Here is a 13,184-nt window from a genome sequence, read left to right as displayed (position 1 = left end):
TTGTGATTCATGTAGTGGAAAACCTCCAGAACAGTATCCAAAACATCGATTTTTTGAAAAAAATATCAATTTATCACGTTTATTGTCCACTTATGCCGACTATGAGTTGTTTTTTGAAAAAAATGACTTAAAATTCGTGATCAGCGACCTCAAAAACCCCCAGTAAAGTATTTTCAATGTTCATAAATCGGTTCAATATCGTAAAACTTGATTTTAATGTCATTTTAATCAAATTTGAAGCAAATTTTAACTTTTCGCGATTTTCTGCCTTTTCATCGCCGTATGGTGGGTTGAAATTTTTGTAAAAAAAAAACTCAAAACATGGTTTTCGATGTATTTTTTCCCGTAGAATTCGATCCTGAAGTCAAAAAAATAAAATTTTTCATTATTTTTTTTTATTAAAAAAAAAACCATGAAAAAACCGTAAAAAATGAGGTTTTTCGAGCAAAACCCCTTAAAAAAAGTAGCTGGACCCTACTTTTTAATTGCAAATTCGGATTCAGCGTCGAAAAATACATAAGAATATATAGGTCTGGTAAATTGCACAGACACTTTTGTTTTTTTGTGGGCCTGTGTAATTAAAATATTAAAAACAGTTTGTTTCAAAGTTCTTCCATTTCAAAAGCTTTAAATTTCCAACTATTCAGTATTGAAAACTTTAATCTCAAAATCTTGAAAATTCAACGTCCTCAATATTGAAGACTGCAAGCTTAATATTACCTAACCACTCAGGATGCCAGCTTGAAATAAATTTGCAAAAACTTAAAGGGTTAAGTTTAAAAAACTTCTAACTTCAATTACAGTGCAACTCGAAGATAGTCGCGTTTTTGGGACTGAACATGAACCTGACCTAACTTAACAGAATCGGAGATAGTTTAACTTACTTCGAACGTAAACAGGCTTTGTTTTGGCAAGTTTCACCGTGGCAAAAATGACTTTTTTGGTTCAAAATAATGTACAGCCTACATGATTAGCTAGAGATATTTCAATATTAAATAATCAACAAATAAAAATTGTATACACAAATTATTTGTTAAAAGAATGTTTTTTACGATTTTCCACAGTTTTACGTTTCTTAATTTATATTGAAAGACATTTGGATAAAAACAATATGATGAAGAAGAAATTTCTACTTCAGATTATTATTGATAATATTAAAATCAATTACATAAACAACTGCATCATTCGGGCATTTTTCGACAGAAAAATTCGGTTTTTCGATGGCAACCTTTTTAATTAGAGACTACTGATAATTTCAGAAAAAATGCATAATTTATTAAGAAATTTTATGATTAATTGATAAATTTGATGATTTTTTAAAACGAATTTAACAGAAAAACGCATTCTTCGGGCATGTGTCGATGGGAAAAGTATTTTTTTTTATGTTAGTCTTTTTAATTAGGAACTTAATAATAATTTCATTAACACTCATACTTCCTTGATAAATTTAATTTAATTTATGATAAGCTGCTGCTTCATGATAATGCACTTGTTTATTGTATCTGTTTTTAATATTAACTATAATAATATGAAGAAGACAAAATTGCCATTTTTTCGCCATGTTTCTTTATTTATAAAAAAATTTAAAGCCTATTTTAAAAATCAGGCTCGATAGCTCTCTTAGAAATCATATCAGACATTAACAATTTTTTTGGGTCCAAATTGCACAATATTTGTGGGCTGTACGTTAGTTCGAACCAAAAAAGTCTTTTTTTTGGGGGTCAAAATCGGTCAATATTTGTGGGCTTGATTTGTATAGTTTGAACCGAAAAAGTCATTTTTCCCTCACTGTGCGCCTGAAAACACCGTACACCCTCCCCAGCTCTACACACCCATAGTCGCGGCGCGGCGTCAATTCTTGGAATTAATATTTCCGGGCGCGCTATGTGCGAGTTTAACTGTATTTTAAATAATGAACGTAAAGCCTGGAAGCTTATCGATTGATGAATTTTAAATGCTATTAATTGTTGATTATTGAGTTTTGAACGCTACTACTGAAAAATTCTAAAACTAATCAGGCATTGATTTCTGAATTAAAACGGTTTCTTTGTAAATTTAAATATAAAATCAAACAAATTTGTATATTTTAATCTAAAAGTATGGAATCTTAAATGATTGAAATATTGAAATTGTAGTTTGAAAAGGAATCTAAAATTTAGATTAAAAAACGAATGATAATGATCAATAATCACTCAAAAGCTGTTTCAAAATTTAAAAACTATTCAAAAATACCTTAAAAAGTTTTAAAAACCAGATTTTTCAGGAATCCGAAATACTTTTCTTCTTATTTAGAACTTGCGATATTGAAAGGATATTTTTCAAAAGGAAACTAAAAATTAGATTAAAAAAAGAACCAAGAGTAAAAAACGGACTCGCTAGCAGGCTTGAAATAAACATGCAAAACAGTACACTTTCAAATCTTTGACATTTCCAATCAAAAAATTAATTTAAAGGTTTCAAAATAAAAATATATCGAATTGAGGACTTGAAAATTGGAAAATTAAAAATTAGAAATGCTTAAAAATAAAATATCTGTTTTTTATAATTACTAATAATTATTAATAATAATTAATATTAAACCAAAAAAATATTTTGAAAGGCCTGATTTTTTTTACTATGTACTATTCGGATTTCAAAAATTGATAAGGTGTAGTAAAAAATAAACATTTTAAATGTGCCCTTCGAATTTTCATTAAAATTTTTTTTTTAATTATTTGTAAACAAAATTTTCAAATTAAGCAACTTGATGTGATTAAATGTATGAAAGAATCAATCGTATCGATAAAAGAAATTGTGGAGAAAGTTATTAACAAAAAGAAGTGATATAATATAATTATTAATAATAATAATTTTTCTAAATTTTCGTCTCAAATTTAAATTCTAACAGAACATTTAAAATATTGCTAATTGCTTACTTTCAAGAATTTTCATAATTTTAGAGTAAATGGTCTAAGATATTTTGAATAATCTGCTTTCTAGTCTAAAAGTAAAATTGCATTCAAGGGAGAACCAACAATTTAAATCTTTTTCCCAAAAAAAACCCAAAAAATTAGAATCTGTAAAAATCAAGTTCCTAACTTATTCTATTCTTCTTCGGTTAAAAACAAGCATAATAATTTTTTTTAAAGTACTGATTACAGAAATAATCTCGAAAGTATTAACAAATTACATTGAGGAGTTTAATTAAAAAGGTTATATAATTGGCAAAAATAGCAATTATTGTTAAGTTTTCGAGAAGAAAGAACATTCTCCCTTCCTTTTTGTACCTCGAAAAATTAACATTTAAAATAAATAAAGTTTTTATGAACATTTATAGTTTATTAATAAAACAAAAATCAGTCATGAAGAAAGAAATTGGGCTATTTATATATTTTTTTACAAAAATAAAAATGTTTTTAGGTCTCCCCTGACTGATATTTAACTTTTTGATTAGAAAGAAGGTTTTGAAAAAGGTTTCCAACTATTTCTTCAAAAAATCCACCAAAGTACAAAATTACCAGACCAAATCTATTTCAAATCAGGCAGGCTCTAAACTTGAAATAGCACAATCTCTTAGGGAAGAAACATTTTGTTTTTCAGAGGATATTAGGCAATACGTGTTTTTCCAATTTGTGAAAAAAAATAATTTTTGGGAAGTCATTGGTATTTGAATTTTTTAGAATTTTTTAGAATTTTAATTAGAATTTTCCTTTAAACTTCTATAACTTTTGACCAGTTTTTTGTTTAATCTAACCTTCCACAAGGGAGACATCCTATGAGTTTTAAAAAGCTGAATAACTTTTACGAAAAAAAAATTTTTTTCCATCAAATCAAATTTTCTCATTTTTCTCGTAAACGACAGATACGACAAAATGTTAAGATAAAAGTTTGAAAGTCTAAAAAAGTTTATAAAAAATTCCTCCTGCTGCTTTGTGATATCTTGCATCGTTTACGAGAAAAATGATATTTTTAGGAAAAGGAATTCCCCTGACTTATAAAATGGTTAACCATGCATAAAACTGATACACATACACATATACATATACGAAACCCAAACCCCCTTGAGTCAATTTTTTTAAATTTAATTTAAAAAACGTCTCAAATAAAACACAAAATAGACAAACATAATATTTTAACAATCTTCACAACCCAAGATGCTGTGAATAGGGTGATTTTTCACGAAATAGAGGAATAAATGCTTTTGAATGAAATTAAGATTTTCTTCATTCTGACATACGTTGTATTACTCAAAAAACTAAGCAACACATGTTTTTTTCTTATCTGCCCAAATCGGGTTTTTGGGGGTGAAAACCGATCCAAAAATTGGGGTTTCACATACGCCGTTAATTGTTTCACATATAGCGGCGGTATCTTTCATGATAAAACAAACCGGCAAATTTGGCTTACAATGAGATTAAAAATATGTTTTTCTCAAATTTTTCGAAATTTGGAGGGGGGGGGGGGCGGATGAACTGTCAGAACATTAGCTTTGCTTACACAAAAAATGGCCATACAGGAATAAATTCAGGCTAAAGAATTTGGAAAAAAGATGTGTTGCTCGCGATAATCAAATAAAGTTTACGTGTTTTCGCGAATTTTCAAGAAAAAATATTCTCTACAAGATAACTATCCTTAAGGACATTTTGTTATGTTTCTCTCAAATAAAGCAGCTTTTAAAAAAAAAAATACTTAGAAAAGTTACCGTACAATGAGAGATCCAAAATATAAGATTTTAAAATTTTTTTCAAAAAAAATCGAAAAACACAAAGTTTTCAAATAGGAGTAAATCCAGGCAAAAATTTAGAAAAATTTATGTTTGCTCAAGATAATTAAATAAAGTTCATATGTTTTTGAATTTTCACGAAAAATATTTTTATTACGATTATATAAAATGGAGCAGCTTTTTAAAACAAATCCAATTAGAATAACTTTTTTATAATGAGATATGAAAGTTGTGATTTTCTCAAACTTTTCGAATAATTTTTAGGAAGTTGATCTACCACAAAGTTATTTTTTATTGCACAAACACTGATAAACAGTAGTGAATTCAGGCCGAAGAATTTGAAAAAAATACGTTGCTCGTGATAATTAAACAAAGTTGACGTGTTTTTGAATTTTCACGAAAAATTATTTTATGAGCAGCTAACCACCCTTAAGTACATTTTATTATCTTTGTCTAAAACAAAGCAACTTTTTAAGACAAAACCAAGTGTTGTGTAATCAAAAGAAGAAAAATCGGAAGCGGCCACATACCTAGGTTTCCTTTTTCGTTGAAGTTTCAATTTAAAAAAATGACCTTTCAACAAAAAAAGTCGATCTTCTTATTGGGTTCTATTAATTTAGTTAGCGTTTAGGTGAAAAAACCACAGAAAGGGTAAGTTTCTTAAACGCAGAGAATAAAAGAAGGCTCCTTAAAAAAGTGGAAAAGAGGGAAATAGGGAAAAGAGTGTGAAGTCTGTATTTAAGTGCTTTACTTATAAAATACAATCTCTGTTTTTCATTTTTTCAAGAATTTCCAAAAATTTTTATGCACATTTTATATTTTTCATTTTGAATGTCACATTCTGGATTAACCCTCCCCCTTATGTAGGCCTATAATCATTAATTTTTACTATTATTTTCTCATTTTACTTGGTCTAATTTCATTTCACAAATTCATTTAGTTGTTCTTACGCAAGTTTTTGCATGGTAAATCTTTTTTGTTGTATCAGGATTTGCCAGGAGACATAATTATTTTTCTTTTTGTTTAGAATATGTTAAATGCTATTTCATAAACGTCAGCTTGCGACCAGAAATGCTCGGGTCGAAAATAAAAAGTTCTTGATTAACTTAACAGGAAATGTGCATTCGGCACTTTGGTCTTATATAAAAGCTTTAGCATCCATGAGATGGTTTTTTTTGGTGAATATAATAGAAGATAACATCGTCTAACGGAGAGGAAAAAGATAATATCATATATAGCGGTGAGGAAAAAGATAAAATACGTTATTCATAGGGGCCGTTGTGATGATAAATGACTGTTCCTAGAGTAGAGAAGCGTGAGTATTTTGAATATAATATCGTGTGCTTGTTACAATGTTGCATGCATGAGTCAACATAATAATAATAAAAAAATATATCCTGTCCCGAGATTTCAAAAGTTTTATTGGCTTAAATGAAAGGTAAGACTTCCAGATTTCTTCTTCAACTTTCCTAGGCCGTGCCACAAGTTGAAGTCAATGTAAGAAATTCCAGACATTCTTGGTGTTCTTTTAAATTTCTCACGTGGTATATTATACTTGAAGGAGTAATCACGTTTCAATTCTACTTTGCATTAAATCAATATATTTTGTTATAGAGATAGAGCTACTTACTAAAATCTTGAAAATTGATGTTATAAAAGGAAAATTATGCAGAAAATCGTTCTGACAATGAAAGAATGAAAGAATCGATAGAAAAATGTAAGTTTTCAATATTATTGGCAATACTTGCAGCATGCAGATTTAATATTTGGAAAGAGTAAAACAATAATTGAGTAAATAATTAAAGCCTTACCAAGGGGGCAAGCGGGACCAAGATAATAGTTAACAAGTGCTTAGGTGTAACACGTATCATAAATTTTATCGATAAATTTTCGGTAATGTAGAACAGCATGCAAGAAACTATCAATTATTACAAAGACATATTTTTGATTATTTTCTGATATTATAATTCTCAATTCGGTCGGCAAAGCATGTTTTTATTTATTGGTATAGTGGAAACATTTGCGTGTAGTCCGTTTATAGAAGAATGTCAACGAATAAGAAGTTATATCCCAGCTATCACTATTTTTATTCAAAGTAAGTTATTCTTTTTGCTGGATATGTTTAGAAGTAATTTTTTCAGGACATAAAATAAAACAGAAGCAAACCATCATATTTGCCTATTTTCAGATATTTTAACTTTCATAAAAATCTGCGGTCGACTTTATCCTCCAGTGGGGGCAAAGCCGATAAAATACAGCTCATTAGAAATAATTAAATGTAATTTATACTTATAGAAATATGCTAAGCAATAATATAGGACACGAAATGCAAAAAAATCATTTCCACATCTTATTAACTTTAAAAAAATCATTCTCTATTGACTGGTATTGACTGGTCGGCGCTACCACCTTACCCTATTGGTTCTGGCCTTGTCGACAATTTATGACGGTAGTGTGCCTTTTCGAAAAAAATTGTATGCATATCGTCCGGAAATTTGTTCGAACCCACACAAAAATAAATCCAGTACAAAAAATGATATTTAGAGTTAGCTCAAGCCCCATGAAGCTTAACACGTATTTCCCATAAAGAAAAAAGACGTTTTCGTAAATTTAATTGAGAATCGCCCATATCAGCTACATCGAGTTAATACTCAAGATTTCTCTTCAAAATTAGCGGCAGAATACGAACAAAATTTTACTTTTTAAATATCATCTCCATAAGTCTGTTCTATAGAAAACTTTTAGAAACTTTTTCTAATACATAAGATAATACTTGATACTGATAATTAGATATTCGTATACATTTCTTGAGCAATTTATTATTGTTTTTCGTAACTTAATCTGAGAATAGAGATCGAGAGTTAAGGTTTTTAAATTTTGTTCCACTTTTTGTTCACTTTTTACTCAAAATAAGATAATATTTTATTCAATTTACAAAAAATAATTGTTTAAACAAATTCATATTGTTTATAACTATCTTCTGCTATAGTAATGCTAGATACTTGCGGTTTTTTCTAAAACTTTGTACTTTTTGGCGACTTTTCATTTAATGTAGTAATAATTAATGTAAGCTAAATCCAAATAGTTGCTTAATCATTTTATTATTGTTTATAAATATATTTTCTTAGATGAATGCTAGAAAGATGCAGTTTAAAAAAAAAATGTTTAACTTTGCTCTGCCTTTTTAGTTAAAAACAAATAATAAATAAACATTTGAGGGAATCATATTTTAAATGATATCTTTCTTTTTGTGAATATATTTTTCTGAATTAAATCAGATATTTGAAACATGCTTCAAACTTTGTACATGGATGCCAGGGATTCCCCACGCAATCTCCAGGAAATCTCTACGGAAGAGAGGGGGGCTGATATTAAAATATGTGCAATACCAAATTTTCGTTTTGCGCATTGCAATAAACTTCTTTTTGTAATTCAAAACAAAACTTTTACAAGTACCTCCCAGAACTAGTCCGTTCACCTAGTTCTAATTATTTCATTTTTTTTGTCTTTTGTATAAGATAGCATTTTTGTTTAAATTATATTTTTTCAAACATTAGGAGAAGATAAAGAAATAACTCACTTAAAACAACACAATATTATTTAAAAATGATTCGTGTTGGGGTACACTTATTGTTTGCTCATAACTAAAAAGTCAAAGCAAAACTAAAGACAAAAAAAGCAAATTTTTAGTTGGCATTATATAAATTAAATATTGTTAAAAATAGTAATACATTGGTTAAATAGTTAATTTTTCCAACTTTAATTAATTATTTACCTCACTCTAATTGCACATTGGACAAGAAGTGAAAATGTTTTTAAAAAAGTGCAACTTTCTAGCTTTATTCTAAGAGATAATTTCTAGAAACAAGAATAAATTGTTTAAAAAAATTATGTATATCAGCATAAAGTAATATTTTATGTATTAGAAACAATTTGCATGAAAGAAACCGCAAAAAATCAACTTGAGCGCCAAAAACTTGCAAAACTTATTTTTTTATTAACGGGTTTTTTTTTGGGACTCTATATAAAGCAGACGTTGCGTTTCAACTCAATTTAGCTCATATTGACGATTCTGAATAAAGTTAACAAAGACGTATTTATTCCTTATGGGCAATACATGATTAACTTCATGAAAATTTGAAACAAAAAATTTAGTCCAGCCTAATGTACAGGCGAGGGGTTGACAACTCGACCGATTATGTGTAAACCTATTTTTGACTTCAAGATACTTTAAGATATTTCAATCACTTCAGAAAATTTCACTAACTTCAGGAGATTTCAAGTGACTTCATGTGAATTCAAATTACTGTAGGTATTTCAGAATATTTCACGTGACTTCAGGAGAATTCTACACTGAAAAAATGGTTAGTTGAGCCAACTATTTAGTTAGTATGATACTGCTATTTTATTAGTGGGTATAATAAATCCATTAGCTGCAGTGACTATTCCGTTATTACCAGCAACTAAGTAAATGGTTTTCCCAACTAACCATTTTTTCAGTGTAGTGACTTCAAATAAATAGGTAATTTCAAGTGATTTCCCGTAATTTCAGGTGACTTTCGAGTAATTTCACGAAAATTCGCGTGACTTTATGTTAATGCAAATGGTTTTAGATATTTCAGGAGATTTCAAGTGACTTCAGAAAAACTGAAGGGCTTGAAATGAATTCAAGTGATTTTAAGTGACTTTTCGTGAATTTACGTGACTTCGTGTATACTTAAATGACATAAGATATTTTATGAGATTTCAAGTGACTTCAGGAGAATTTCAGTGACTTTAAATGAACTCGGGTGATTTCAAGTGAACATCTCGTGAATTCACATGCCTTCCTGCGACTTCACGCGACTTCATGCGAATTCATGTGAATGCATGTGACTTCATGTGAATTCAAATGATCACAGATATTTCAGGAGATTTAAAGAAAATTCAGGTTACTTCAAATGAATTCAAGTGATTTCAAGTGACTTCAAGTGACTTTAAATGATTTCAGATATTTCAAGAGTCTGCAGGAGATTTCATTACAAATGTAAACGTAACTTGATGAGTTGTCAACCCCTCGTGTAGAGGTATATAATGGATACACTTACAGGACCCAAATGCGATTGCTTTGTTGCAACCGGCATCGCTGAATCTTTCAGTGCTGGCATATGAGAGCTGAATTGGGAAACGAGGACCGACCTGGATCTGGTAACTGATCTGGCTAGTTTGGCGAACTTGGAAAGGCCACCTTTGCTGTCGTCTGTTTCGATGGGCTGTTTCAGTGCGGTGATGTCTCGAAAAGTCAGCAGAAACAGGACCACTAGGTCCCGTTCGTTTTTTATTGGGGCTATTTGCAGCAGCAGCCATAATGGGGTTTCTGTCGAGCGAAAAAGAAACAACATTCAGAAAATAGGTAAGATGAAGTATTAAGAATTAATTTGCAATCTAGCCTACTACGAACTAAAAGGAAGATATAATCAAATAGAATCAAGCAAAAGAATACCCTAACACCCAGCTTCATACAATTTTATTATTTAGGTCATTCCAACGATTTTTTCCAATACTATTACGTAACGTGTCAGGGATTTGAATGATTATTTTGCTCTAATTTCAGGCGAGGCAAAATTCGTTACATTTAATTTTACTTGAATTCTCGCTTCTTTCAGTGGAATGACAATCCTCCCTGGAAAACATTTGAAGTTATGATGCAGGGTGTCCCGCGAGAACTGTAGTTAATTTGTGGGGCAAGGAAGGGGGGGTTGTGCACAAAAAATAAACCAAAAAGTCCCCAAAATTTTGTTGGTCCGATGCTTATTCTGAGCACAAAAGAGGGTTCAAGTTTTATGTACATGTGAGCATGTGTGTGATATTGCACTTGTCGTTAAAACTTAATAATTTTTTATTGTAGCTAAAAAATGTTCTATTATAATAAAAAATCATTATTACATCCTCTTAATTTAAGGCGTCTTCCTTGGGTGCACTTTTTATTCGAAAAGCTACGTGTATAGCGAATTTTCAAATATATATCAGTTTTCAATCATAGTAGTTTTAAACGTTTAATTCCTTTTAATTATTTTTTATTATTTTATTTCTATGTATTAGTTTTCATTCTTTTAAATTTCTTCAAATGCTTTTAAACTCATTTAAATTCTTTTGAACTCTACTATATTTCCTAAATTCCTTGCATTATTTGGAAATCCTTGAGATTTCTAGAATTTGCGCAATCGTCTAAGTCAGGGGCGGACGCAAAAAATATTTCGGGGGGGGGGGTAAAATATATATGTATATCCCATGTATAGCTTAGCAGCGTTGGCCTTTAATATGAAAGGTCAGAAGTTTCGGTGGGGGGGGGGTGAACCCCCTAAACACCTCCCCTGGATCCGCCACTGGTCTCAGTCATCTGAATTTCTTGAGTTCGTGATCTGAGAATTTCCTAAATGCCATGGACTTCATATTATTACAAAGAATTCAGAGAAGTTGAAGGAATTCAGACGAATAAAAGGAAATGAGGGAGTTAAAAGAATTCAGAATGTATAAGTTATGCAGGCAATTTAGAAAATTTTTTGAATTCCTCACATATTTCAAATTCAGGATTTCAGGATATTAAAGGAATTTCGAGAATTTTCGGAATTTGCAAGAATTTAGGTAACCCAAGAAATTCACAGAATTCAAAGAATTTCAAGAATTCAGAACATTCAAAGAACTCAGGAAAATCATAATATATTCCAAGATTTCACCAAAATCAAGAGTTTCATTTTATTTAAATTTACAATTTACATTTTTATAGCATTTATATTGCCATATTTTATTACATTTAGACTTTAAGAGATTTAGATAATTCCGAATATTGAAGCGATTCAGGACGTTTGAAGATTCCAGAAAACTCAGAGAATTTCAGGGATTTCACAGCATTTAAAAAATTCAAGAAATTAAGAGAATTTAGTATATTCAAACAGTTCAGTGATTCAGGAAATTCAGAAAAATCAAGAAGATCAGATAATTCAACAAATTTAGAAATTTAGAGAATTCAAGGAACTTAGAGAATTTACGAAATTAAAAATATTCAAAGAATTTAAGGAATTAAAAATATCAAACAAATTTTAGAATTTAGGAAATTCAGAGAATCTCACGGATTTCACAGTGGTGATGGAAATCAAGGAATTTAGAAAATCCAAAAATGTTAGAATATTTAACGAATTCAGGGAATTCAAAGAACTTCCATGATCTAAAAGCATTAAAGGAAATTAATAGAAATTTGGTAGGTACATTAATAAAATTTAAGTAATTAAAAATGCTCAGAGAACTCAAGGAATGAAGAGAATTCCAGGAATTTAAAAAATTAAGAATATTCATGTTATTCCGGAGGTTAAAATAAGTCAAAGTTGGGACTTGCATGTTGGTGGCGGTGGTGAGAAAGTGTGCAGTGACAGGCGGTGAGAATTTTTTTACAAAGTTTGTGTGGAATGTGTGAGTGGAGTGTGAGAGTGGAAGTCTAGATGAGTACGGTTGTGACGGGTACATTGGGAAGATAGAAATTAATTTACATTGTAGTGTGGGTGGGATTTGGCTAAGGGAAAGTGAGGTTAGGTTTGCAAGGGATCGGGGTAGTTTTGTGTTTAGGTTTTCGGGCCTTCATGGCGGGCAAGGGAGGTTCTTGTAGTGATGGGGGATGTTAGGGGTGAGAAAAGGGTGGCTAAAGGGGATGTGAGAGGTGAAATTGGGCAAAAAAACTGAAATTTTAGGGCGGTAAGCGGCAGCAACCTTAAGATCAATCTGTGGGCGGCAATGAGTACTTTTGTGTATGCATAGGTTACAGTTACCGACGGACGAGCGGGAGGTGGGCAGCGAGAGTACTGGCAGTGCTGGTTGTGAAGTAGACGGGGTGGAAATTTTCAGAGGGACCCGACGGCCAGTTGTGTATGGCCCGGTGTCTAGTGGCGCGTCAGGGAGTGATAGGAATCGGAGCGGTAGAAGCGATCAGGCAAGGGAGAGAGCGTACAGTGCAAGTGAGGGGGAGGATTTCTTGAAGAGGAAAAGAGAAAGCAAAGAGAGTGCGGAGAAAAGTGCGCAGTGGCCAGGCGGGAGGGTGAGAAGCAAAGTATTTGGGAGAAAGTGGAGAGCATGATAGAAGAGAAAGTGGGAGAGCGTAGGAATGAAAAGGAGGAGAGAGCGGATAAGGAAAGGATAAGGGCAATGGAGTTGAGAATGGAGAGAAAAGAGAAGGCAGATAGGAGAAATAATATAGTGATAAGAGGATTGAAGCTCAAGAGCAGGGAAGAAAGGGACGGGGTAGAAGCGCTGCCATAGAGCATAGAGTGGTTTAAAGACAAGGTAGGGAAAGTTAGGATGGAGGGGAGAAAGGAGAATGAAGTGGTGGTGGTGGAATTGGAGAGCTGGGAAGGAAAATTGGGGGTAATGCGTAACAAAAATAGGATAAAGGACAATAAGGTTTTTATCGATCAAGATTTGACGAGGAAGGAAAGGGATGTTCAGAGAATGCTAA

General features: G+C 31.2%; 1 protein-coding gene across 1 annotated transcript in view; it reads right to left on the bottom strand.

The window, feature by feature from the left end:
* Nucleotides 1-13,184, bottom strand: part of LOC117167051 (potassium voltage-gated channel protein eag) — a 227,636-nt gene that overhangs the window by 63,417 nt on the left and 151,035 nt on the right. Inside the window, exon 4 of the mRNA XM_033351630.1 lies at nt 9,790-10,058. Coding sequence (XP_033207521.1) covers nt 9,790-10,058 — 269 coding nt within the window. The remainder of the gene's footprint in view (nt 1-9,789; nt 10,059-13,184) is intronic.

Source organism: Belonocnema kinseyi, chromosome 2, assembly GCF_010883055.1.
Source record: "Belonocnema kinseyi isolate 2016_QV_RU_SX_M_011 chromosome 2, B_treatae_v1, whole genome shotgun sequence".
NCBI classification, from domain to species: domain Eukaryota; kingdom Metazoa; phylum Arthropoda; class Insecta; order Hymenoptera; family Cynipidae; genus Belonocnema; species Belonocnema kinseyi.
The sequence above is the reverse complement of the archived record's forward strand: the minus strand, read 5'-3'. Positions and strand labels throughout refer to the sequence as shown.